Source organism: Muscardinus avellanarius (genome assembly GCF_963383645.1).
Source record: "Muscardinus avellanarius genome assembly, chromosome: X".
NCBI lineage: Eukaryota > Metazoa > Chordata > Mammalia > Rodentia > Gliridae > Muscardinus > Muscardinus avellanarius.
The window spans coordinates 76,805,378-76,831,875 of record NC_137792.1 but is presented as its reverse complement, the minus strand read 5'-3'; the positions used below and the strand labels follow the sequence as shown (position 1 = coordinate 76,831,875).

The 26,498-nt window shown below is 40.0% G+C and overlaps 1 protein-coding gene across 1 annotated transcript in view; it reads right to left on the bottom strand.

Annotated features, from left to right (window-relative positions):
• Nucleotides 1-1,536: 1,536 nt before the first annotated feature.
• Nucleotides 1,537-26,498, bottom strand: part of ZNF280C (zinc finger protein 280C) — a gene marked incomplete at its 3' end in the record, with an annotated part of 44,783 nt that continues 19,821 nt past the window's right edge. Inside the window, exons 8-17 of the mRNA XM_080719207.1 lie at nt 24,599-24,756; nt 23,449-23,549; nt 21,724-21,870; nt 15,754-15,885; nt 13,593-13,990; nt 12,406-12,546; nt 7,713-7,775; nt 2,714-2,832; nt 2,532-2,568; nt 1,537-1,882 (exon numbers count right to left, since the gene is read on the bottom strand). Of these exons, the coding sequence (XP_080575333.1) occupies nt 1,537-1,882; nt 2,532-2,568; nt 2,714-2,832; nt 7,713-7,775; nt 12,406-12,546; nt 13,593-13,990; nt 15,754-15,885; nt 21,724-21,870; nt 23,449-23,549; nt 24,599-24,756 (1,642 nt within the window). The remainder of the gene's footprint in view (nt 1,883-2,531; nt 2,569-2,713; nt 2,833-7,712; nt 7,776-12,405; nt 12,547-13,592; nt 13,991-15,753; nt 15,886-21,723; nt 21,871-23,448; nt 23,550-24,598; nt 24,757-26,498) is intronic.

Genomic DNA, 26,498 nt, shown 5'->3' with positions numbered 1-26,498 from the left:
TCCCAGAACTTGGGAGGCTGAGACAGGAGGATCACAGGTTCATGACCGGTCTCAGCTACTTAGTGAGGCCCTCTGCAACTTAGTGAGACCCTGTTTCAAAGGAAAGAATAAGAAAATAGGGCTGGGGTTATAGCTTGGAGATAGAATGCCCCTGGGTTCCATCCCCAGCACTACCACCAAAAAAAAAAAAAAAAAAGTACATTCATGAATTTCTGATTTTATAGGTAAAAAACCAATTCCAATTGGACTTCAGAGCCTCCCACCTTCATGGTTATCAAGATCACAAAGAGGGCTTCTGCTAGTTTGTTTGTCAGTTTCAGTACTGGGGATGGAGCCCAGGAGCATTCTACTTCTGCTGGCTTTTTCCCCCTAGTACTGGGGATCAAGCCCAGGGGCATTCTACTCTGAGCTATACCTCTAGCCCTGTTTTTTAAACAGGGTCTTACTAAGTTGAGGAGGGCCTAAGTAGCTGAGGCTGGCTGCAAACTGTGATCCTCCTGTCTCAGCCTTCCAAGTACTGAGGAAACAAGCGTGCGCCACCACACCTGGCTCTGCTAGCTTTTTAAGTTCAAGAAATAGCTTTTAACTATGCTGAAGGAAAAAGTGCAAGTTGCATGAAATAAAACCTTCAATCTGCAAACCAAGCAATCTTGCTTCCATGTGATGCTTCTGGTTATTTGATACAATCTACAGCTTTTATATGAGGTTATTTTTTAGAAAATAATTCTCGAGACCCTTTAACAATACAAGTTTTATTAAAAAAATAAGTAACATCAAAACTGTTCAGCAAATCTATATTCAATGTAACCAAAATAAACAAACACCAAATTAAAAAAAAATATACATCTATATATATATGGGCAAGAAACAAGTGCATTTTTTGGTCCCAATATTTTGAATATATTATCTTTATCCAAAAGAATAACATTAATGGCTAAGAAGATAATATGTATTAGATGAACAGAAATGGAACTTTAAATTTTTAGGTATGTTAAGAGTTTTTGCCAATTCTTTGTATTTGAACTCACAATCTTTAAGATGTTAGTGATAGTCCCAAGACAGAGCATGTAATGTCTAATGATCTGAACGTACAAGTACCAAATTAAGAAGTTGCCAATAGGTAGCTACATGAATCTGCAGAGAATCCTAAAGAAATTTCTTGAAGTTCTTAACAAAAATAAAAGAAACACAAAACAAAAGCTATAAAGATAAAAGTACAAAAACAGACATAACAGAATGGACGTTAATAAATCTGGTGAAAAACAACATAACGCCAAGCTACCAAAATTCAATAATTGTTTCAAAATAAAAATTTCAATATTAGAAATTGCTGAAAACTCCTAGGATTAATACTGGATAAAACTTTAAACGACAATATGAATAACTGATTTTGGAACTGTAATTTTAGAAAGTTTCTTTCTTCAAAAACATGAAAGTACTCTTGGTTCCTTACACAAACAGAATTTCTATATATATTCCTTAGACTGCATGCATGCTAGAGGAAGATTACAGGGCAGCAGCCAAAACGATTAAACTTCAACTTGGATGTTGAAGCACTGATCTGATGGGCTTTTCTTGGTTAGAATCAACTGCTAAGCTTAAGATAAAGAACCAAAGCCTCCAGTGGGGAGTTGTGCTCAATTTGGTGGGCCTGGAGGTCATCTCGGGCCAAATCAGCATCAGCGTTATGGGAGGCCAATCGAGTAGGAAGGGACTCTCCCTAAGATCTGATTTCTTAAGGCCACAAACTAGAAGAGGTCTCACAGTCAAATAATTCACATTCCTTGGAAAGAGAGAACTGGCATCAGTTGTGTCCATCGAAGGGGGACACTGTCCAGGAGTACACTGGACATTTTTTGAAATTTCTGTGTTGCTTCTGCATCTGAAAAATATGAAAAATAGAACAATGACAGACAAGAAACGAGGGGAAAACAGCTATCTGACCTAAAAATGTTAGGACATAAGAAATTAAGAGAGCAGACAAAACAGACAAAAAAAGATGAACAGCTATGTCGTTTGGAATGTAATATTCTGAAGGCAAGTACAGCAGAGAAAAACACAAATTATTTTTAGCAAAGCAAGAAAAGACGATAGCAACAAAAGTTATTTTTGGAGAGAGCCAACTGGAGAAAAAAAAGCACATATTAAGGTATGTTAACCTGACACAAAGATAAGGTGGAATAAGAATCTAGTGCCATCTGAAAGCTGAAAAGAGCTGGATAATGAGAGCTAGTGTCATGAACTTTGTTTAACCGCCTTCATGTGAGAAAACACTTCGGAACTTTGAACTTAGGAAACTGCCTCTGTGTAAGAAAACACTTCAGAACTTTGAACTTAGGAAATTCCAACTTGTCTTGCACCAGGTTGCACGAGCTCCATAGAGCAGGAATCTATTTCAACAAGTGGCTTTAAAAACAAAAACAAAAACAAAAGACTTTAATATTTGTCATTTCTATTAATTTAACATTTAAAAATTGCAACAGTGCTAAAATCCATCAAAGTAAAAGACACTGAATGAAAATTAAACTTACTCAGAAGTGAGTTCAGAAGCTGAGGTACTTTTGGACACTGTAATCAGAAGAAGGGTTTTACATTTAAAACAGTATACACCAGAGTGAGATAATCAATTTAATACCTAAAGTCCATACTGTAGCTAATACAAATGCTGAAATAGATATTAGAAATTCAAAGTAAGACAATTATATATACATACCATTCTCTATCACAACTTGGCAAGTGTGAGTTTTACGTTGACTTAAGTGTTTAGCCATACGGTCTAAGCCAGAAGAATCAGTTAGGAAATCACACTTAAGGCACACCAGAGTAATGCCCCTATGAAGAAAAGAAGACTGTAAGAAAGGGAAGGGTCTTCTCATATGTAAATCCATATACAAGTTCAACGATCATTGTTCCAGAGAACTCTTGAATTTCACTTTGTGTGCCAAGACTGTCATTTCCCAATTTTGTTACATAAATCTTATGTATCTAAAATGCTTCCCTAGAAAATGGCACTGCCATGTCTAAATTAGGCTAACATTTAGTGCTTTTTAAAATTTCCCCTCTCCACTTGTTACTAAAAGCTTAGCATACAGATACCTTAAGCACAGTCTTGGCTCTACTGACAACTTGTATTAACTTGTATGCGTCACAAGAACATAACAGGATGAACATTAATAAATCTGGTGAAGAACAACATAACACCAAGCTACCAAAATTTAATAATTTTTTTCAAAATAAAAAAAATTAAATATTAGTAATCGCCGAAAACTCCTAGGATTAATACTGGATAAAACTTTAAATGACAATATGAATAACTGTTATTTGGAACTGTAATTTCAGAAAGTTTGTTTCTTCTTAAGCCAGGTATGGTGGTGCACGCTTGTAATCCCAGTTTGGGAGGCTGAGACAGGAGGATTGCACAGGTTGGAAGCCAGCCTCAGCTATTTAGTGAGGCTCTTAGCAACTTAGTGAGACCCTGTTTCCAAATAAAGTATAAAATAGGTCTGGGAGTATAGCCCGGAGGTAGAAAAGCCCGTGGGTTCCACCCTCAGTACTAGAATAAATAAATAAATAAAGTTACAAGGCATGAAAGGAAATGAATGAATGGCAAAGGTCAGGAAAAATAATCAAGAAAAAAGTTCAGAAGGAGCCTAGATGTTGGACCTTTTACGTAAATAAAGAAAAAAAGAAAGTTTGTTTCTTCAAACTTTTACATGATTTTTGCCTATTTGCAAAGCAAAGATATAACAATCAAATATTCATATATAGAAATATACATTTGCTGACGAACTTTGCACACTTCATTATTAGGTATTATGTATACAAATTATGAACAAGACAGGCACTGTGGTGCAGGCCTGTAATTCCAGTATTTGGGAGGTTGAGACAGGAGGATAGTAGCCTCAAGGTCGGCCTCAGCAATTTGGCAAGGACTTCAGCAACATAGTTTGTTTTGTTTTTGTTTTTAAACACGGTCTTGCTACTTAATGAGGCTATTCTGAACCTGTGATTCTCCTGTTTCAGCCTCCCAAGTACTGGAATTACAGGTGTGTGCCACCGTGTCTGGCCCAGAGCACATTTTTTTTTTTTGCAGTACTGGGGATGGAACCCAGGGACATTTGACCTCCAAGCTACACCCCCCAGTCCTATTTTTCTTTTTTTTTGTGTGTGGGTCTGGGGATGGAACCCAGGGGCATTCGACCTCCGAGCTACACCCCCTGCCCTATTTTTTTATTTTTTATTTTGAAATCGGGTCTCACTGAGTTGCAGAGGGCCTCACTTAGTAGCTGAGGCTGTCCGCGAACCACGATCCTCGGGTCTCAGCCTCCCAAATGCCAGAATTACAAGCGTGCGCCACCATGCCTGGCTCTATTTCTTATTTTTTATTTTGAAACAGGGTCTCACTGAGTTGCAAAGGACCTCGCTAAGTAGCTGAGGTTGTCCTCGAACCATGATCCTCTTGTCTCAGCCTCCCAAATGCTGGGATTACAAGTGTGCGCCACCGCGCCTGGCTCTAGAGCACATTATTTTTTAACATATTATGATACCACCTTTACCATCTTAACTTGGGCATTATAAAATCAGTCTTAATCATCCTAATATTTAACCACTCTGTGTCTTATGCAGCCTCAATTCACCCCGTACACCTCTCCAAACCAATCTTCCTTTTGTACCCTTGATTCATCTCAAAACATCAAAGGCTAGCCCTAGCTGGGCGTGGTGGCGCAGGCTCGGAATCCCTGCATGGAGACAGGAGCAGTGTGCAGGTTCGAAGCCAGCTGCGCTGGTTTAGGAGACCCTGTTTCCAAATAAAAAAGTATAAAATAGGTCTGGGAGTGTAGCCCGGAGGTAGAAGAGTTTCCAGGAACCCCAGTACCACATACACACACAAAAAATTAATGGTTTCCTCATTGTACTCTAAATAAATAAAACTACATCTAAACTTTCTAAAATTATCTTTAAGGATTTCAAAATCTGGATATAAGTTCAAATCCACCTCCAGACTTTGCTATTCATATTATGCTATATGAACTTTGTGTTCTACACAAATTATACTACTAGGTGGTATTTGTTGTGACGTAGAAGAATGTGAGTATCTTCTCTACTTTTCCTTTCTGTACTTTTATTCATATTTCTACCAACTACAATGCCTTGATGCCTCTTCTAAGTAGAAATCAATTAACTCTGATTGTACAATCTTCCCTGCATTACTGTAGTTATTTATATTCACACCTTTATATCCCTGGAATGAATGGTATATTCCTAGAAGGTTGGTATTAAACCTTCATCACTGTGATCTGTATAGGACCTGTACGTTGCGCTACACATGACAAATAGCTAAAGAATGAATAGTTCAGGTAGGCTCAATGGTACACACCTGTAATCGTAGTACTGGGAGGCTGAGACAGGAGGATTACAGGTTCAAGGACAGCCTCAGAAACTTAGGCTCTGTTTTAAAAACAAAAAATAAGCTGGGCGTGGTGGCGCACGCTTGTAATCCCCGCATTTGGGAGGCTGAGACAGGAGGATCACATGGGTTCGAAGCCAGCCTCAACTACTTAGTGAGGCTCTCAGCAACTTAGTGAGACCCTGTTTCCAAATAAAGTATAAAACAGGTCTGGGAGTATAGCCCAGAGGTAGAAAAGCCCGTGGGTTCCACCCTCAGTACTAGAATAAATAAATAAATAAATAAAACCACAAAAAATAGCCAGGTACAGTGATTGCACACCTGTAATCTCAGTACTTAGGGGGCTGAGACAGAAGGATTGCACAGGTCCAAGGTCAGCCTCAGCAATTTAGAGACTCTCAGTGACCTGGGGAGATCCTGTCTCAAAAAAAAAAATTAAATAAGGCTGGGGGAGTAGCTCAGAAGTAAAATGCCCAGTACTACAATAAATAACTAAATAAAAATAAAGACTAGGGGTGTAGTTCGGAGGTAGAATGTCCCTGGGTTCAATCACCAGTTAAAAAAAATGAATAGTTCCTTTTAATAAAACAGCAATTATGCCGGGCGTGGTGGTGCACACTTGTAATCCCCGCACTTGGGAGGCTGAGTCAGGAGGATCACACGGGTTCGAAGCCAGCCTCAACTACTTAGTGAGGCTCTCAGCAACTTAGTGAGACCCTGTTTCCAAATAAAATATAAAATAGGTCTGGGAGTGTAGGCCCGGGGTAGAAAGCCCCTGGGTTCCATCCCTAGTTCCACACACACACACACACACACACACACACACACAAATAGGGCTGAGGGTGTAACTCAGAAGTAAAAGGTCCCTAGGTTCAATCCCCAGTACTCCCCTCATGCCACAAAATGAAACCCACTCAAGTTAGGAAAAAAGTATCTTATATCTTTAAAATAATACAGTTAATAAAAACAGCTGGATATGCATGGTGGTGCACAGCCATAATGCTAGCAATTCAGGAAGCTCAGGCAAGAGGATCAAATTTGGAGCTAGCTGGAGCAATTTAATGAAACCCTGTATCAAAATAAAAAATAAAAAGGGCCAGGGATGTAGCTCAGTGGTAGAAAGACCCTGGGTTCAATCCTCAGTACCACTAATAAAGACTTAACACCTAAAACAGCTTACTTTTTCTAATTCCTTGCATCTAGTTGTATTTTAAAATAACACAAATATATTTTAAAAACGGAATCAAACTTTTCTCCATCATCCATCTATCCTGTTTTCAATACATTAACTTACTCAACAAATATTTACCAAGTAACAATTATAAGCCAGACACTATTCAATGCCTGGTAAATGTCTGACAATATGAGCAAATTAATTAAAAGAAAACAGAGGCAAAAGAATTCAGAAGACTGCAAATAACCACAATACTTAGTGGATTCTGATATAAGTGTGTGTGGCTAAGTTAATTATAAATGCCTTTAGAAATATTAATCAATGATTCTTTTTTTTTTACAGGTCTGGGGATGGAACCCAGGGACATTTAACCTCCGAGCTACACCCCCTGCCCTATTTTTTATTCTTTATTTTGAAACCGGGTCTCACTGAGTTTCAGAGGGCCTCACTAAGTAGCTGAGGCTGTCTGTGAACCGCGATCCTCCAGGTCTCAGCCTCCCGAATGCTGGGATTACAAGCATGCGCCACCACGCCCGGCTAATGATTCTTTTTCTACAGAAAACAAGTCATATACTTTTATTTCATGAAAAACTAGATTACAAAGGCTATATATTAATTCCAAGTATTATAGTATTTAATAAACTTAATTTATTCAATATTGTTAGCCTTATATTTTGTTATTTTACAATGCAAATACATAAAGTTCTCATCTCAATGCTCAACACCCCTAAGTCAGTGTTTAGTCAGAGATGACTGGCCTTTTGGCAAAGGACATTTTTTATTTTTTGGGCGGGTTTGGGGATGGAACCCAGGGGCATTCGACCTCCGATCTACACCCCTGCCCTATTTTTTATTCTTTATTTTGAAACAGGGTTTCACTGAGTTGCAAATGGCCTCACTAAGTAGCTGAGGCTGTTCGCGAACTGTGATCCTCTGGTCTCAGCCTCCCAAATGCTGGGATTACAGGCGTGCGCCACCACGCCCGGCTACCAAAGGACATTTAATGACCAGAACTCTATCATGTCCTGTAACAATCATTTGGATTTCTTAATTAAGTAACCCAACCTCAAGTTTAGAAAAATTAGACTCTAAGTTTTCAATACAAAGAATAGAAAAAGATCAACTGGTTACCTGAGATCTCCCGGATGCTTCCTAAAAATATAAAACTGTTTACTTGGGTGATTGCCATGAGCACTGGAGAGAGAAAAGACAAAGTTTTTATTACTTTTATTATAAAATAAGTTATAATAATTTTATGCCTATATTTTAAGTCTCTTTCTTGTGGTACTGGGGATTGAACCCATGGGCATCCTATCTCCAAGCCACACCCCCAGCTCTATATTTTATTCTTTATTTTGAAACAGAGTCTCACTGAGTTGCAAAGGGCCTCATTAAGTAGCTGAGGCGGTCTGCAAACCCGGATCATCCTGTTTCAGCCTCCCAAATGCTGGGAAATTCAAGTTTTTTTAAACTACTGAATGTAAAAACAATTAAAAAGTTATTTGCTAGCTGGGCGTGGTGGCACATGCCTGTAATTCCAGTACTTGGGAGACTGAGACCGGAGGATGGCAGGTTTACGGCCAGCTTCAGCTATTTAGTGAAACCCTCTGCAACTTAGTGAGATCCTGTTTCAAAAATAAAAACTACACGAAATAGGGCTGGGGGTATAGCTTGGAGGTAGAATGCCCCTGAGTTCAATCCCCAGTCCCTCAAAAAGAGTTATTTGCTAATAACTATTTTTTCTATAATAAAAATTGCTACTAAAATAATTTTCTTCTATACTTGGAGAGAGCAAATAGTCTTAGTGAGGCCCTTAGCAACTTAGGTCCTGTTTCAATCCCCAGCACCAAAAATAAATAAATGAATAAATGAATGAATGAATGAAGTCCCCCAAAATCATATGCTAAAAGTGTGGTCACCAGCCTGTGGTGCTACTGGAAGGAGGGGGAAACTTTGGTCGGTGGGGACTACTAGATTTTAGGTTATTGGGGTGTGCCTTAGAAGAAAATCGGACTGCAGTCTCTCGTCTCTCTTTGCTTCCCAGCCACCATGAGGTGAGAAGTGTTGCTCCACTACACGTTCCCTGTCACGATGCACTGACTCACCACAGGCCCAAAGGCAAACCAAGCAAGCCAACCATGGACTGAAACTGTGAGCCAAAATAAACTTTTCCTCTTTATAAAGTTGTTTATTTCCTATATTTTGTCACAGTGACAGAAATCTGATTAACACACATGGGTTTAAAAAAACGCCAAAAATAGATTTTCCAATTTAATCCTCTAGAAATGAGGAATAGAACTAATGTTCAGTTAGGGCAGTCATGTATTTGGAACAGAGGAAGAGACCAACACTGCTCCCAGTAGTGTACTGAGGAAAAGGCTAGCTGGCCACCTTTAGAACAGCAGAGGAGGTATGGATTCAGAACCACTGTGGTAGTTGGGAGACAGAGTAGTGAGGTGCAGAAGGTAGACTCTTAGGAAGCCATGATCAAGAGGTGGCCTTCAGATATGTGGGACAGTAAATTATGCGTGGTGTTCCACTTTTATCCAAATGATACACTGAAGTAGACGGAGCTTAAAGGGAACTGGGGTGAAAGTGGTTGAATCTTAGTAGACAATAATATTTGATTTTTTTCTTTATAGATGCCAAGGGGTCAAAGGTGAAAATATCAAATAGTTAGAAATGAAGAATTAGATTTCAAGCTGGGCGTGGTGGCGAATGCTTGTAATCCCAGCATTCGGGAGGCTGAGACTGGAGGATCGTGGTTTGCAGATAGCCTCAGCTACTTAGCCAGGGCCTTCGCAATTTAGTGAGACCCTGTTTCAAAAATAAAAAAGACTAAAAAATAGGGCTGGGTATGTAGTTTGGAGGCACAATGCCCATAGGTTCCACCCCAAGTACCTAAAAAAAAAAATTAGATTTCAGAAGAACTTAGCTGAAATTGGAGGATTTACAGTTGAAAGATAATAGATAAAACTCAGAGCTGTTACGATTCGAAGAAAGTGAGTGTAAATGGATAAGAAGAGCTGAAGAAAGAAAAGGTAACAATGCTGAAGAAAAAGAAAGAAAGTGAGTAGTTTAAAAAGACAGGACTAGCCGGGCTTGGTGGCGCACGCTTGTAATTCCAGCCCTCGGGAAGCAGAGATGGGACGATCACAGTTCACAGAGAGCCTCAGCTACTACTTAGCCTCTCCGCAACTCAGTGAGATCCTGTTTGAAACATAAGAAAGACTAAGAAAGAGGGCTGGGAGTGTGACTTGGAGGTAGAATGCTCCTGGGTTCCATCCCGGTACCGAAAAAACAAAAAAAAAGACAGGACTAAATTAAAGATCATGTATTCAGAGATGATTAAATAAAGCAATTTGGAGTAGATGAACAGAGAGAGACTAAAAGCGGATGCAAAGCGAGAGCGTTAGAAGTCAAAATACCACGAGGCTCATCGGAAAAACCCTCTGTGGGCCAGGTGAAAGTCATTCTTCACAGTGGCCGCCTTAACTCTAATGAAAAAATAATAGAGGTCTTGATGTGCTATCTTAAAGAAAACTACTTTGGTTATACCTTATTTCTAACTGAAAATAAGTGGGACCATCTCAATCTAAATAATCAATTTATCATATTTATATCTGAAGGTTGCTTTTTTGGAACCGGGGATTGGATTCTGTGTGTGGGAGGGTTCAACCTCTGTGTTACATCCCCCGAAATTTGTCTTGCTAATTTTCTGAGGCTGGCCTCAAACATGTGATCCTCCTAATCTCAGACTCCCAAGTACCCAGACTTACAGGTATGCTACCACACCTGGCTCTTGTTTGGTTATTTTTAAAAATCCAGTCAAGTACGTTGGTGGATGCCTGTAATCCCAGTACTTGGGAAGCTGAGACAGGAGGGTTGCAGATTCAGTATCAGCCTCAGCAACTTAGCAAGACCCTGTTTCAAAATAAAGAATGAAGTAGAGGCCAGGCATGGTGGTGCATGCTTGTAATCCCAGCATCCGGGAGGCGGAAACCAGAGGATAGCAGTTCGAGGACAGCCTCAGCTACTTAGACCGTGTTTCAAAATAAAGTATAAAAAATAGTGCAGGGGGTGTTGAATGCCCCTAGGTTCCATCCCCAGACCTGCAAAAAAAAAAAAAAAAAAAAAAAAAGAAAGAAAAAGAAAGAAATAGGGCTCAGGGTGTAGCATGGAGATAGAATGACTCTGGGTTCAACCATAACTACCAAAATAAATAAATAAAAGTTCACTTTGAAGTAATAAAGTTAAATCCCTACTAATGAGGTCCAAATGAAAGTAATGTGGGCACTGAAGTCTTTCTCTAGCATAAGTACATAGTAGGTGTACAAATAATGTAAGTTGAATCAATATATAAAAAAGAATTACACAGGGCCGGGCATGGTGGCGCACGCTTGTAATCCCTGCGCTTGGGAGGCAGAGACAGGAGGATCGCGCAGGTTCGAAGCCAGCCGCGTGCGCTGGCTTAGGAGACCCTGTTTCCAAATAAAAATGTAAAAATAGGTCTGGAAGTGTAGCCCGGAGGTAGAAGGGCTTCCAGGAACCCCAGTACCACCAAAAAAAAAAAAAAAAAAAAAAGGAAGAGGTTGAAAAGGCAAATATGCAAATATGGAGGGGAGGAAAAGACAGTAAAAAAGAGAAGAAACATTCTTAGCATCATTAAACAATCTGGAGTCATCTGGGTAGCATGGCTGAGGGGTCTAAAAACCTGAAGTCTCTCAAAGTGACCATTTTCTTTCTTATTATTTTTTTTTTGCAGTACTGAGAATGGAACCCAGTGGCATTCTAACTCCAAGCGACACTACCAGACCTATATTTTATTCTTTATTTTGAAACAGGGTCTCACTGAGTTGCAAAGGGCCTCACTAAGTAGCTGAGGCTGTCCGCGAACCGTGATCCTCTTTAGTCTCCCAAATGCTGGGATTACAAGTATGCACCAGCATGCCCAGCCAAAGTGACCATTTTTAAGATAATAACCTTGATAACTGTTAAATAACTTGATAAATATACTAAAAATTTAAAATATTAATTTTCAAATAACCACTTTTTTACTTAAGAGAAAAATTCCCATATAAACAAACACATTCTAATTTCATTAGTCTAAGTGTTCTTATCATTTGTGTCTCATTATTTTAAAAAGCTATTGTATCATAAGTAGTACAAGGCATATCCTAGAAGTTCTCTTTTGTTAGAATTTTTTGTGTTACTAGGGACTGAACCCAGGGGCATTCTACATCTGAGCTATACCTCCAGCCCGATTTTTTATTCTTTATTTTGAAACAGGGTCTCACTAAATTGTGGAGGGCCTCACTAAGTAGCTGAGGCTGGCTGCAAACCTGTGATCCTCCTATCTCAGCCTCCCAAGTACTGTGATTACAAATATGCCCTACCACTCGGCTTGCTAGACTCTTTTAGCTGCTAAACGAGACAAGTTTGCTGTTGCTACTGCTTTTTTTCTTTTTCTTTTTTCTTTTTTTGGGTAGTACTGGGAATTGAACCCAGGAACATTCTACCTCTGAGCTAAATCTCCAGCCCTATTTTTTAGTTTGAAGCGGGGTCTAAGTTGCAGAGGGCCTCGCTAAGTTGCTAAGGCTGGCCATGAACCTGTGATCCTCTGGTCTCAGCCTTCAAAGTACAGGCATTACAAGGGTGTGCCACCATACCTGGCAACTTTGCTTCTAATAGGTAAATATTATCTTCAAAAACCAACTTCTTAAATGGTAATTTTTGACTGTATGTGCTACCCAAGTGCTCTACCAATGAGCTAAACCCTCAGCCCTGACTGGCATTTGATTGGCGATTTACATATTTAACTTACCTCATCATATGATTTACAAAGGCTTTGTTACAGTTAGTGTTGTACTTGCAAAAATTACATTGGATATATATAGAAAAGTGGCTTGCAAAATCTTTTATTTTGGAATGACACTCGATGCACTTGTGAACTCCCCGATGATACCTTATGCAGACAGGAAAAAATGATAAAAATATATTGTAAAAACAAAAATAATAATGGGAAATCTTACTAACAATTTTATTAACTGAAGCTGAAACGTTTAAATTAGTATACTTACATAGAAACTTAGAATTTGAAAATTTGCTTTGAAATAACAAGTTAGAACAAGTATTAAAAAATCTAATATCGGTTAGTTTTTCCCTGAAATGGAAAGGATCAAATCAGCCTATGTAACTATCAAAGGATAAAAAACATGAATTATTAATATTAACATAAAACACTGAAATTTATCAAAGAAACAAAATAATCTGAGTTTGGCTCATTCAAGGTAAAAAAAAGTACCTTCTTTTGTTTTTGGTATGGCATTAGGGATTGAACCCAGGGACATTTTATCTCTGAGCTACACCTTTCTGCCTCTTTTATAAAATTTTTGCTTTTGAAACAGGGTCTCGCTAAATTGCTGAGGCTGGCCTCAAACCTGTGATGCTCCTGTCTCAGCTTTCCAAGAACTAGGATTACAGGCATGTGCCACCATACCCAGCAAAAGAAAGTATTTTTTTTTTTTTGCGGGTCTGGGGATGGAACCCAGGGGCATTCGACCTCTGAGCTACACCCCCTGCCCTATTTTTTATTCTTTATTTTGAAACCGGGTCTCACTGAGTTGCAAAGGGCCTCACTAAGTAGCTGAGGCTGTCTGCGAACCACAATCCTCCGGGTCTCAGCCTCCCGAATGCTGGGATTACAAGCGTGCGCCACCACACCCGGCTAAAACAAACTTTTTGTGTGTGTGGTCCTGGAGATGGACCCCAGGGGCCTCTATCTCCGGGCTATACTCCCAGACCTTTTATATATTTTATTTGGAAACAGGGTCTCACTAAGTTGCTGAGAGCCTCACTAAGTAGCTGAGGCTGGCTTCGAACCCGTGCGATCCTCCTGTCTCAGCCTCCCAAGTGTGGGGATTACAAGTGTGCGCCACCATGCCCGGCTAAAACAAACTTTTAGTAGTTAAGATTAAATTAGTATTGAATACAGGGAATAAAAGATAGTACCTTAAGTTCTTCAAAGCTATGCTGATTTTATTCTTTCTGTTGCGCTGTCTCTTTTGCTTGCTAGAGGATTTTGTTTTGGATTTCGATGTACCGCTTGGCTTACTTGTAGTAGCTTTACTTGTAGTCAAGGCAGACCCTTGAGGCTTACTTGTATTCGATTTACTCGCAGTCGAGGCAGTTCCTTGAGGCTTACTTGTATTCGGTTTATTCACAGTGGAGGCAGTTGCCGGAGGCTTACTCGCTTTAGTTTTACATGTTGGAGGTTTTGTGAGATTTTTAGCAGTTGTATTTTTAGACTTTGGAGGTGAGACCTGGAGAAAAGAAGTGCTGGGAGCACAACTGGAAGGTGTATTTGATAGTCTTAGTTGAGGAGGGCCAAATGAAGCTCGAATAGTAACCTATAAAAGCAAAAGCAACATATATTTTCATAAAATTAATTATTGCAGAAATATTTAAAACATCACCTGCATCCCCTCACATTTATGGTCCACTGGTTTTTGTCAAGGGTGCCGAAACAACTCAGTGGGGAAGAAGAATAGTTTTCATACAGAGTGGTGCTGTAAAAACTGATATCCACAGACAACAGAATGAATTGGAATCACTACTTCATACTAAATACAAAAATCAACTCAAAATGTCAAAGACCAAATAAATTTTAAGAGCTAAATCTGTCAAATTTTAGAAGAAATTATAGGAGTAAATCCTCATGATCATAGGCTAGGCATTGGTTTTTCAAATACGTTAGCAAAATCACAAATAAACAAATAGGCATTTCTTTAGAGAAGAGAAATAGTAAACATAAGAGTTATCGCATGCCCAGCATTTCTATTCCTAAGTACATCCCCCCCCAAGAGTAATGAAAACATATTCAACACAAAAACTTGTATGTAAAATTTGGGGGGGAGGGTACTAGGGATTGAACCCAGGGGAGTGCTACCTCTAGGCTCTACCTCTAGCTCTTTTTACTTTTCTGTTTTGAAACAAGGTCTCACTAGCTGGGCATGGTGATGAATGCCTGTAATCTCAGTGCTTGGGAGTCTGAGACAGGAGGATCGCAGGTTTGTGGACAGCCTGAGAAAATAATGAGACTTTTATCAACCTAGTGAGACCCTGTTTCCAAATGAAATGTGAACTGGGCTGGGAGGTAGAATACTCCTGAATTCAATCTCCAGTATAAAAAAAGAGAAAGAAAGGAAAGAAAAGAAACAGGGTCTTGCCAAGTTGCAGAGGCTGGCCTCGAACCCATGATCCTCCGATCCTCCGTTTCAGCCTCCCAAGTACTAGAATTACAGGTGCGGGCCACCAAGCCTGGCCCATTTGACCTTGAGTAAGGCATTTAACCTCTCTAAACCTCCTTATCTATAATATGGAGATAACATGTGCCTTACCTACCTCGTTGGATTGCTGCATGGAATAAATAAAAGAATGTATGAAAAGGCACTCTGAAAGCATAATTTCAAATGCTTTAAGACAATAATAAGACATTGATATTATTAAGATTATTACTATTGCTATATTACTAATAATATAGTATGAGAGGACTGCACTGATTACATCAGCATTCTGCATGTCCAGTTCCCGCGTGGAATGAATGGATTACAGGGAAGCACACTGGATACTTTTCTCACTCCATATACTAAAAGCATTGCTTAATAATCTTTTAGTTAAGTCAAATAGCAGAAATACTCACATTCGCAAGTAGGTACTCAACACCAAATATGAATATTTGGCAATTATTTCACTCCTCTGGAGCAAATATTCAAGGGCTAACTTTATATAAAGAAGTCAAAGGAAACATGTATATAAGACAAACAGGAAAAAGGAAATTGTAGCCAGATGTGAGCTTACTCACTAAAAACAGCAATGCTATCCAGGAGCAGAACTTGTTTCTGAGAGTAGACTTGGTAATACCAACTTCAACAAACCTATGGCATTCAAGGCACAATGATAGGTGTTTGGGACACAAAGATAAAATAAACATGATTCCCAAACTAAACCACTTAATACTCTAACAGCTAAAACAGACATATACACTACCAAATGGAAGAGCTCAAAAATAGCCTAAAGAATACTAAACCTGTTGACTCAGCCTACAGTCAATCAGGCAGGAATTTATTTCTATTATGAAAAAATGTTAAAATAAAACATATTTACTACTCACTTTTGTTCCAGGAGGCAGGCCTTCTAGTTCTTTAGGCTTAATAAATGTACGATGCTGTGTTTTGTGATCTGTTTTCTCCTTGCAGGTCAAAAACTGTAGTCTGCATTTGGCACAACGATGAATTCCTTTTTTCTGTATACAAAAAATATTAGAAATAACAGTAGAAATAATCAATTTAACCATCATGAATCCTGGGACCTGATATTTCTCTTAATTGTAATATCTAAATAATTTAAAACCAAAATGCTGTCATTTACCACCATATGGAATGTCAAAATACTATCTCTTTCCCTTTTTGGTGCTAGAGATCAAAACCAGAGTCTTGTATATGCCAGGCAACTGCTTTACTTCATTTTTATCTTGTTTTTTTTTTTGTACTGGGTATTGAAGCTAGGTACACTCTACTTCTTTTTTTTTTTTTTTTTTTGAGGGTCTTTTTTGCGGTGCTCGGGTTTAACCCGGGGGCTTTTCTACCTCTGGGCTATAATCCCAGACCTAGTTTATATTTTATTTGGAAACAAGATCTCACTAAGTTGCTGAGAGCCTAAGTAGCTGAGGTTGGCTTCGAACCTGTGCGATCTTCGTCACAGCCTCCCAAGCGCTGGGATTATAAGCGTGCGCTACATTCCCAGAGGTTTTTTTGAAATGGGGATCGAACCCAGACTGCCACACCCACAAGACAGGCACTTTTCCAATGAGTTACATCCCAGCCCCTGTACTCTACTTCTGAGCTATACCCTTGGCCCTAATTATTTATCACCTATTGTGGTACTAGTAATTGAACCCAGGGGTATTTCTACCTCTGAACTACACCCTAAGTCCCTTTAAAAAAATTCAAATGCTGGGCATGGTGGCGCACACTTGAAATCCCAGTACTTGGGAACCTAAGACAAGAGGTTCGCCGCAAGTTCACAGCCAGCCTCAGCTACTTAGTGAGGCCCTCTTCCAAAAATAAGATATTAAAAAATAGTGCTGGGGGTGCATCTCAGAGGTAGAATGTCCCTGGGTTCAATCCCCAGTGCTACAAACAATAAAAAAAAATTTTTTTGTTGTTGTTGTTTTGAAACAGGATCTTGCTAAGTTTCTGAAGCTGGTCTGGAACCTGTGATCCTCCCGTTTCAGCTTTTCAAGTACTGGGATTTTAGGTATATGCCACCACCCTCTTTATTGTTTTATTTTTTTTGTGGGTCTGGGGATGGAACCCAGAGGCATTCTACCTCTGAGATACAGCCCCTGCCCTATTTTTATTCTTTATTTTGAAACAGGGTCTCACTGAGTTACAGAGGGCCTCACTAAGGAGCCGAGACTGTCCGCAAACCGTGATCCTCCGGTCTCAGCCTCCCGAATGCTGGGATTACAAGCCTGTGCCACCACGCCCGGCGCCCCTCTTTGTTTTGAAATAACTTCTTGTTAAGTTTCTGAGGGTCTTGCTAAATTGCCGAGGCTGGCCTTAAACCTGAGATCCTCTTGTTTCAGCCTCCCAGCTATTGGGATTAGAGGTGTACACCATCATATCTGGTCACAGGGAACATTTTCTTTTGTGTGGCACTGGGGATAGAACTCAGGAGCCTTCTACCTCTGGACTATACCCTCAGACCTATTTTCTATTTTATTTGGATACAGGGTCTCACGAATTTGCGGAGAGCCTCATTAAGTAGATTAGGCCGAAGCCGGGCGTGGTGGCGCACGCTTGTAATCCCAGCATTTGGGAGGCTGAGACCGGAGGATCGCGGTTCGCGGACAGCCTCAGCTACTACTTAGGCCCTCTGCAACTCAGTGAGACCCTGTTTCAAAATAAAGAATAAAAAATAGGGCGGGGGGTATAGCTCGGAGGTCGAATGCCCCTGGGTTCCATCCCCAGACCCGCAAAAAAAAAAAAAAAAAGTAGATTAGGCTGGCTTTGAACCTGTGCAATCCTCCGGTCTCAGCCTCTCAAGTACTGGGATTACAAGTGTGTGTCACCATGCCCGGCTTCAAAGGGAACACTTTAATAGCTCAGTTTTCGGGAGTTATGTAAACAGGACCTCTGTAAAATGTGCCAATTTGAGCCAATCAGACTTACTGAAGTAATTCTTTTCAATTACTCGCAGCAAGTTAGGACATACAACTTAGAATGTGAAGAATGACTAGAGATCAAATAAAGCACGTAAGTGACACAAAGCACACAGTGGGCCCACTTATCTCTTTGTATCTTTCTTTGTGTATTTCACACACTCTATGTCTACATCCATATTACTCTGAAGCCTAGCAAAGAAGAGGAGAAGCTAGAGCGGTGGCACACGCTTATAATATTAGTACTCGGGAGGCTGAGACAGGAGGACCGCAAGTTTGTGGCCAGCCTCAACAAAACACGGCTCTCTGCAACTTAGTGAGATCCTGCTTCAAAACGAACAGTAAAAAAAAAAAAAATTAGGACTGGGGGTGTAGCTCAGAGGAACAATGAGTGCCCTGGGTTCAATCTCCAGTACCACAAGAAAAAAATAAATAAGGGAAAGGCATAATATTAAAAGCATCATAATTAAAGAGTCAGAGCCACAGCTTTATATTTCATTCTTTTTTTTTGTGGTACTAGGGGTGAAACCCGGGGCTTTTCTACCTCTGGGCTATACTCCCAGACCTATTTTATACTTTATTTGGAAACAGGGTCTCACTAAGTTGCTGAGAGCCTCACTAAGTAGCTGAGGCTGGCTTCCAACCTGTGCGATCCTCCTGTCTCAGCCTCCCAAGTGCGGGGATTACAAGTGTGTGCCACCATGCCCGGCTTCCTTCTTCTTTTAAAAATCAAAGGCCAACCAGGTGTGGTGGCGCACGCTTATAATCCCAGCATTTGGGAGGCTAAGACTGGAGGATCTGGGTTCGTGGCCAGGCTCAGCTACTTAGTGAGGCCCTGTTTCAAAATAAAGAATAAAAAATAGGGCTGGGATGTAGCTAGGAGGTACAATGCCCCTGGGTTCCATCCCCAGTACCACACACACAAAAAATCAAAGGCCAAAAGATGAAATATAGCTGGGCATAATGGCACACGCTTGTAATTCCAGTACTTGGGAGGCTGAGATAGGAGGCTTGCAGTTTGTGAACAGTCTCAGCTACCTAAGAGAGGCCGTCTGCAACTTAGCAAGACCTTGTTTTAAAAATAAAGAATAAAAAATAGGGCTGGTGGTATAGCTTGGAGGTAGAATATCCCTGGGTTCCATCCCCAGAACAGCAAAATAAATAAATTAATTAATAAAAAGGATGAAATATAGAGTACAAAGAACAGTGCTTTCCAAACTGTACTCCTCCAGAAATGTTAATAGGTATTGTGTAAATAAAGTGTTTGATGGTCCAATAAGTTAAAGGGAATATTATATACTCATTTCTTGCTTGGTGATTTATATGTTCTATTAACATATTAAAAGCTTTAACAAGTCTTATTTGTACACATAGAAGTTATAATTTTATATATCCATCTATTTCCCAAATTTATTTATCAGGAAAATTTTCAGAGGAGAATAGCTTTTCACACCTTATTAAAAAAACTTGTTGGGGAGCCAGGCATGGTGGCACATGCTTGTAATTCCAGTACTTGGGAGGCTGTGTAGACAGGAGCATCACAGGTTCGTAGCCAGCCTCGGCTACATAGTGAGGTCCTCTGCAACTTAGTGAGACCCTATTTCAAGTAAAGAATAAAACAATAGGGTTGGGGGGTATAGCTTGGAGGTAGAATGCTCCTGAATTTAATCACCAGTATGGCAAACAAAACAAAACCCCACAATCAAACAAAACAAATAAACAACTGTTGGGGGGTACCCTAGAATAGATTTTTTGTGGTACTGGGGATTGAACCCAAGACATTCTACCTCCGAGCTACAACCCCAGCCCTATTTTATTATTTTATTTATTTATTTATTTATTTTTGGTGGTGATGGGGTTCCTGGAAACCCTTCTACCTCCGGCCTACACTCCCAGACCTATTTTTTTAATATTTTATTTGGAAATAGGGTCTCTTAAGCCAGCGCGGCTGGCTTCGAACCTGCGCAATCTTCCTGTTTCCGCCTCCCAAGTGCGGGGATTACAAGCGTGCGCCACCACGCCTGGCCTTATTTGTTTTTAAAACAGGGTCTCACTAAGTTGTGGAGGTTCTCACTAAGTAAGCTGAGGTTGGCCACAAACCTGTGGTCCTCCTGTCTCAGCTTCCCAAGTACTGAGATTATAAGCATACACCACTACTCCCAGCTTAGAATACAAAGAATTTTGCCAGAGGTTCTTAAAGGTGAGGTGGTTGAACAGAATAAAAACATAAGTACACTGGTACCATGCCAGTGTTAACATAGGTAATCTTGAATGTATCTGGAAATTCTCTTTTCTGATTTCTTTCCAATTAACAACTACAAATTGACTTCATGATTTATCTACTGACTGAAATCAAATGTCATTTTTTTTTGCAGTACTGGGGATTGAACCCGGGGGGCATTCCACCTCCGAGCTGCACCTCCAGCCCTATTTTTTGTTGTTTACTTTGAAACTAAGTTGTAGAGGGCCTCTCTAAGTAGATGAGGCTGGTCACCTACCTGTGATCCTCTTGTCTCAGCCTCCCAAGTAGCGGGATTACAAGCGTTGTGCCACCATGCTGGGCTCCAAATGTCATTTTAACAAGAAACTACATAGCAGAACTGGCAAAAGTCACACAGGAAACAATTTACAACCTATATGTAGTTCCCTAGCATAATTTATATATCTGCTAGTAAGTGTTACTGCTGATTCCTTTGTTATCAGATACTACAAGAGACCATTCTGGTCAGTGATGACAGCCACATATCTTCTCATAGCAAAAAGTAGGCGAAGGAGTAGATAAGTTTTAAAGAGAAAAAGGAAGACAAAGTTATGAGTTCTCAATCTTTTTTTTTTTTTTTTTTGCGGTACTGGTGATGGAACCACTGAGCTATACTTCCTAGCCCTATTTTTTTTATTCTTTATTTTAAAATAGGGTCACGGAGTTTCGAAGGATCTCACAAAGTAGCTGAGGCTGTCCGCGAACCAGGATCTTCCCATCTCAGCCTCTCAAATGCTGGGATTACAAGCGTGTGCTATCACGCCCGGCTTCAGTTCCCAACCTTAACTTTATTCAAACACTGTTTTCCTTAGTCTTTTAATTGGGGGGGATACTAGTGATCGAACCTAGAGGCATTCTACCTCTATTTTCTATATTTCTCTATATTTCTACCTCTGAGCTACATCACCAGCCTTATTTTACTTTTTATTTTGAAAAAGTGTCTTGCTTTTTGCTGAAGGTCTCTTCAATTTGCTGAGACTGGCCTTGAACCTGTGATCCTGCTGTCTTAGCCTCCCAAGGACTGGGATTACAGGAATATGCCGCTGCACTTCTCCTCCCTGCTCTTGATAACCACCCTTGAAAATCATTCCCATACTTACCGCTCTTAGATCCCAAAATTTTCTACCTGAATACTCTACTTACTTTCCTCTTTTTCTTCTCCTCAGGGAAATTCTATTTCTAACAACCTTTAAGAAATTGTTTTTGGTGGTACTGGGGGTAGAACCCAGAGGCTTTCTACCTCTGGGCTACATTCCTAGACCTATTTTATATTTTTATTTGGAAACAGGGTCTCACTAAGTTGCCGAGAGCCTCACTAAGTAGCTGAGGCTGGCTTCGAACCCGTGAGATCCTCCTGTCTCAGCCTCCCAAGCGCGGGGATTACAAGCGTGCGCCACCACGCCCGGCACCTTTAAGAAATTTTATTGTACCCTGGCTTTAGCATCATCAGAAAGCAAACAGGGAAAGGGAAGTTTCACAAATAATTTAACACAAATTGTAAATGAATCATGTCGTTCAGAGCAAGTTTGCTTTCTATCCAGAACAAATTTAACCAATGTTCTATGTGTATCCTTTCATTAAACACACACACATACACACACACACACACACACACACACACACACACACACACACAAATAAGAACTGTTAAATCTCACCTGATGCTTCATGTAATGATTCATGTAGGGGGTTGCCATTCTACTAACTTTGAGGCAAAATGGACATAGCAAGTTCTTTGTGTTTTCATGGGATGTTCTAAAATGAGTTTCCACATCAGAAAATGTGGAAGATCTGAACTGGCAAACCTAGAAATAGAAAGAAGGTTTAGTTTACTTGATATTATATAACTTGCATACAATCACATCAAATTACCAATGAGGAGTTGTTTAGAAGAATATTCTTTTTTGTGGTACTGGGGATGGAACCCAGGGGCCTTCAACCTCCAGGCTACATCTCCAGACCTATTTTATATTTTATTTGGAAACAGGGTCTCACTAAGTTGCTGAGAGCCTCACTAAACTGCTGAGGCTGGCTTCGAACCAGAGATCCTCCTGTTTCAGCATCCCAAGTACTGGGATTAAAAGCATGCGCCACCACGCCCGGCTCTAGAATATTCTATACTACTAGTTTAGCTCTGCTGACAATTCAACCAAGAATCCCATTACCATAAGTAATAAGGATAGCCTCTGAAATGGAAAATTTATCTTTCTAAGCTTAGGGATGTACTTTAAAACATAGCTAGATGCTCTTCTTTTCAGCTATACCACCCAGATCTGTGTGTGTATGTGTGTAGTATTGAGAATTGAACCCAGGGTGCTTTAACACTGTGCTATACCCTAGCCCCCCTTTTGTCCTTTTTGAAACAGGGTCTAAGTTGCTAAGGCTGGTTTCAAACTTGCAATCCTCCTGAGTACTGGGGTTGTAGAAATGTGCCACCATGCCTGGCTAACACCCCATCTTGATATGAATTTTCAAGCTTTGATATCTCTTTTTCTGTAAAGTTTTTCCTGCTACATAGAACAGTATTTTCTTGTTGAAATTTGAAAAGCTATGCCAGAGGCAATTTCATCTTGTTTTCTTATTACTGGGCTTCACTTATAATTCTGGAAAAAAATACCAGTCCTAGAGCAGTTTTTTTCTGTACTGGGGATGGAATCTAGGGACATTCTACCTCTGAGCCACACCCCCAGCCCTATTTTTTATTCTTTTACTTTTTGAAAGATGGCCTCACTAGGTTACAGAGGGCCTCATTAAATAGCTGAGTCTGTCAAACCACAATCCTCCTGTCTCAGCCTCCCAAATGCTGGGATTACAAGTGTGCGCCACCATGCCCAGCTGCTAGAACATTTAACTGAGTTCTCAATCACTAAGAGTATACCCTATTTTCTTGGCATGTCTATATTCCTCCCTATATGATACACCCACATGTTTTTTTTTTCTCTACCAGTATATTTCTTTTTCTAGTACAGGGGTCAGTGAACTATGGTCTACAGGCCAAATCCAGCCCACCACCCCCAAATAAAATACACAAGTTAAACCAAGGGGTTTTTCACCGATGAAGAGGCTCTTTAATTTTGGTATAGCAACTATTTTATTTAAATATATTTAAAAATGAAAGGCCGGGTGTGGTAGCTTGTAATCCCAGCATTTGGGAGGCAGAGACTGGAGGATTGTGGTTCACGGACAGCCTCAGCTACTTAGCAAGGCCCTTCGCGACCTAGTGAGACCCTGTTTCAAAATTTTAAAAAATCGGGCTGGGGTTGTATCTCGGAGGTATAATGCCCCTGGGTTCCATCCCCAGTAATGAAAAAAAAAATCAAAAGAATACTATTTCACATGAACATTAAATAAGCATCCAAGTATACAATAAAGCATGTGTGTACCTGGCAAATATACGGCATTTCACCAGGTTTATGAGTGTCTTTCATATGTTGTAAAAGAGTATGCTCTGTTTCAAATGACAATTCACAGATTTTGCAAATAGCTGAAAGTGAAAAAACATATTACACAATTTTTAGGACATATATAATAAAGGATGCATTTTCTACATCTATAATGACTACCAGTAATAGTAATACTGAGTGAGGGCACTTCTAACAATTTTGTCACTGTTGACTTTCTAACATTGTTCTAAGGACATTATTTAACTGACTTAATTTTCATATCACTACCGACGGAGGTACTGCTATCTCCCCCCATTTTCAGGCGAGGAACTAGAAGCACAGAAAAATGAAATATTCCATATTAGGATAGATTTTTTTCTGAAAAATAAATAAAAAAATGTATGATAGTTTCACCTAAAAATATTCTCTGGTAAGAAAGAAAGCAAAAAGAAATATTGAAATGTTATCTTTAGGTCATCAAAAGCTTGGTATCAGACAAATGAAATGGTTATGTGAGAATATCATTGTTAATTTTGGATAAATTGCTATAATACTAGATGTCAACCACTAAGCCAAGCATGGGAAGGAGGGATGGGGAGGGAACGGGGTGGGGATCGGGTAGGGGCTAACTGGGCGATGTGTGCATGTATGTCTACAAAAGTATTTTTTATTCCATTATGATGTATGAATACAGTGCACCAATAAAAAAAAGAAATGGGAAAAAAACACTAAATATTTGTTGGGATCTTGCAGGCGTGTTAAGTGATAAAGTAGAGATCTGAAACCAAAGTGTCCAGCTTCCCAATTGTGATTTTAACCACCGTCACAGTTACTTCTTGTATTAAAAGAATACATTAAGGACATTGATTTAAAATCTGAAAACCACAGAATCTGGGTGTTCTCAGTTAGTTCCCTCCACAAAATGTACGTTTTATGCCAAGAAAGTCATACTAACAAATTATTTATCAAAAGCATTTCAATTTTAGTGCTAAATACAATTAACGTTTTACGAAATAAAACTCATTTTTCAATTTTGTCCTCACATTAGAAAGCCTATTTCTTATTTTTCCATCAGAACTCTTCAGGTTCTCTCTCAGTTCAGATGATCAAAAACTAGCAATATCAGGACTTCCGTGAAATTGTCACTTACTAGAAAACTCATGGGGAGTGTGAGTGCTCTCGATGTGGCACTGCAGCTGGAAGGGTGTGGGGTACTGCCTGTAGCAGTGCTGGCAGGTGGTGTGGTTTTCCCAGCTCTCACTGTTCTGCTTCTCAAGTTCCAAGTGGTGTTTCATGTGGTTCATGAATCTATAAATGATTGTCAACAGGTGCAAAAATTCAGATTTATAACTCGGGAAAGTTTCACCAGTCTTATCCTAAATTTACAAAATGAAGCTAGATGACTGCGACTTAAAATAATATCTCCAACATCTTAAAGCTCTTTAGGCCAGTGTGCATTTTAGCTGGGCAAAGGGGTACACACCTGTAGTCTCAACTAACACAGGAGGCTGAGGGCGAGTATCACTTGAGCCCAAAACTTTGAGGGCAGCCTGGATAAAACAGCAAGAAACCCCATCAAACAAAAAAAGTGTAGGCTTTAAATTATTTCATTTCAGCCAGGCATGGTGGTGTACGCTTGTAATCCCAATATTTGGGAGGCTAAGATGGTAGGAACTCAGTTCATGGACAGCCTCAGCTATTTAATGAGGACTTCTGCAACTTAGTTAAGACCCTGTTTCAAAAATAAAATAAAATAGGGATGAGGGTGTAGCTCAGAGATAAAATGTTCCTGGGTTCAATCCCAAGTACTGCAAAATAATAAAAATAATGCTAATAATATTTTCTATGGATGGTTCAGGAAGTATTTTTGTTTCTATCCTTGTTTTAAAAATAACTCATTAACGCCGGGTGTGGTGGCGCATGCTTGTAATCCCTGCGCTTGGGAGGCGGAGACAGGAGGATCACGCTGGTTCGGAGCCAGCCGCGCTGGTTTAAGAGACTCTGTTTCCACATAAAAATGTTAAAAAATAGGTCTGGGAGTGTAGCCCGTGGGAGTGTATACCGGAGGTAGAAGGGATTCCAGGAACCCCAGTACCACCAAAAAAAAAAACAAAACCAAAAAAAACAAAAAAAAAAAACCCCAAAAACTCATTAGCCGGGCATGGTAGTGCACACCTGTAATCCCAACATTCAGGAGGCTGAGACAGGAGGATCACAGTTCACAGCCAGCTCAGCTATTTAGTGAGGTCCTTTGCAACTCAGTGAGATCCTGTTTCAAAAATAATATAAAATAGGGCTGGGGTGTAGCTCAGAGATAGAATGCCCCTGGGTTCCATCCCCAGTACCGAAAAAAAGAAAAAAGAAAAAAATAGGGCTGGGAGTATAGCTTGAAGGTAGAATGCCCCTGGGTTCCATCCCTAGTATTGCAAAAAACAAAACAACGACAACAACAAAAACCCACCAACTCATTAATTGTAGTTCATATGACATATCCTTAATTTGCTATAACTATCATTATTTTAAACCTAAAACTTTTTTTAGTAAGGAACAATAGAGCAGCAAGCTTCTTCTTTTGGTGGTACTGGGGTTCCTGGAAACCCTTCTAACCTCCGGGCTACACTCCCAGACTTATTCTTGTACTTTTTTTATTTGGAAACAGGGTCTCTTAAGCCAGCGTGGCTGGCTTCCAACCTGCACGATCCTCCTGTCTCCTCCCAAGTGCGGGGATTACAAGCGTGCGCCACCATGCCCGGCTTAGCGAGTTTCTTTTCCATACATGAGCTACTATAAAAGTATAGATTTTAGCTGGGTGTGATGGCATATACTGTAATTCCTACACTTGGGAGGCTGAGACAGGAGGATCGCACGGGTTCGAAGCCAGCCTCAGCTACTTAGTGAGGCTCTCGGCAACTTAGTGAGACCCTGTTTCCAAATAAAATAGAAAATAGGTCTGGGAGTATAGCCTGGAGGTAGAAAGCCCCTGGGTTCTACCCCTAGTACCACCAAAAAAAAAAGTATAGACTTTAAATTATTTATTGAGGTGGCTTAAC